General features: G+C 62.1%; 1 protein-coding gene across 1 annotated transcript; it reads right to left on the reverse strand.

The window, feature by feature from the left end:
* Positions 1-452: 452 nt before the first annotated feature.
* LOC104281220 (nuclear factor 1 C-type-like) lies at positions 453-890 on the reverse strand (the record flags this gene model as incomplete). The annotated part of the gene is given in 2 exon segments (XM_009879131.1): positions 453-632; positions 635-890. Coding segments are annotated over 2 exon segments (409 nt in total), but the record flags the coding sequence as incomplete, so codon positions are not given.
* Between the last annotated feature and the right edge of the window lie 6 nt (positions 891-896).

The raw sequence follows: 896 nt of genomic DNA on the forward strand, positions 1-896 counted from the left end.
CAGCCCACGGTAAACCAGTGCTGCTGGACCCCTCCCAGCTCCAGCCCGGGGGTAAAATATGCTGGGAAGAGGTTGTCCCTTCTCTGCCCACCTACTCCTCACTCTGCTGGCACAGGGATGAGGGGTTAACCCCCCCCCAAATCCCCCGCTCTGGGGACGCCCAGAGCCAGGAGCATCTTCAGGGACCGCTTGCCCAGCAAGCGCCTCCCAGGATCCATCCCAGCTCGGGGAGAGGAGCTGCGTGGGCAGGGTGGGGGGCACCCAACCAGGCAGCGGTTTGGAGAGAGCAAAGCACCGGGATCCTCTTTGCAAGGTCTCCAGTGGGAAATGCATTCCCGAGCTGGAGCTGGGGATGGGACGGACATCGAGGGGAATGGGAAAGCTGGAAAAAACTCCCCCCACCCCTCCTGTGCCACGAGCTGGCTCGGCCCCGCAGGCAGACAAGCACCCACCTCTCTCGCGGACGAAGTAAGCCAGGTAGAGGTCGAGCTCCTTGACGGAGACACTGATGTGGTGGGGCTGGACGCAGAGGATGGGGTTGGTGCACTGGCCTGACTTGACCAGGCGCTCGCCGTCGGTGCTCTCCAGTGGGATCCCTTTGAAGAGGATGACCATGACCAGGTCCAGCAAAAGTCTGCCTGCCTCAGGCAGTCGATGCGGCGCATCTTCCCCTTCTGGTCGGGGTTGGAGAGGACGCAGCACGAGGGCTTCTTGCCCGTGATGGAGAGCACAAAGTCCTCGCGGCACTCGGGCCGGATGTCCTTGCGGAGTTTGGCCAAGAGGCGCGAAGCCCATTTCTGTTTCACCTCGGGTTTCTCGCCCAGCAGCTCGTCCTTGACGGCGCGTTCCTCCTCCTTCGACATCCGCTTCTCGTGTTTCTTGAAATATTTGCGCTT

Source organism: Apaloderma vittatum, unplaced genomic scaffold (assembly GCF_000703405.1).
Source record: "Apaloderma vittatum isolate BGI_N311 unplaced genomic scaffold, ASM70340v1 scaffold36141, whole genome shotgun sequence".
In the NCBI taxonomy this organism is placed as follows: Eukaryota; Metazoa; Chordata; class Aves; order Trogoniformes; family Trogonidae; genus Apaloderma; species Apaloderma vittatum.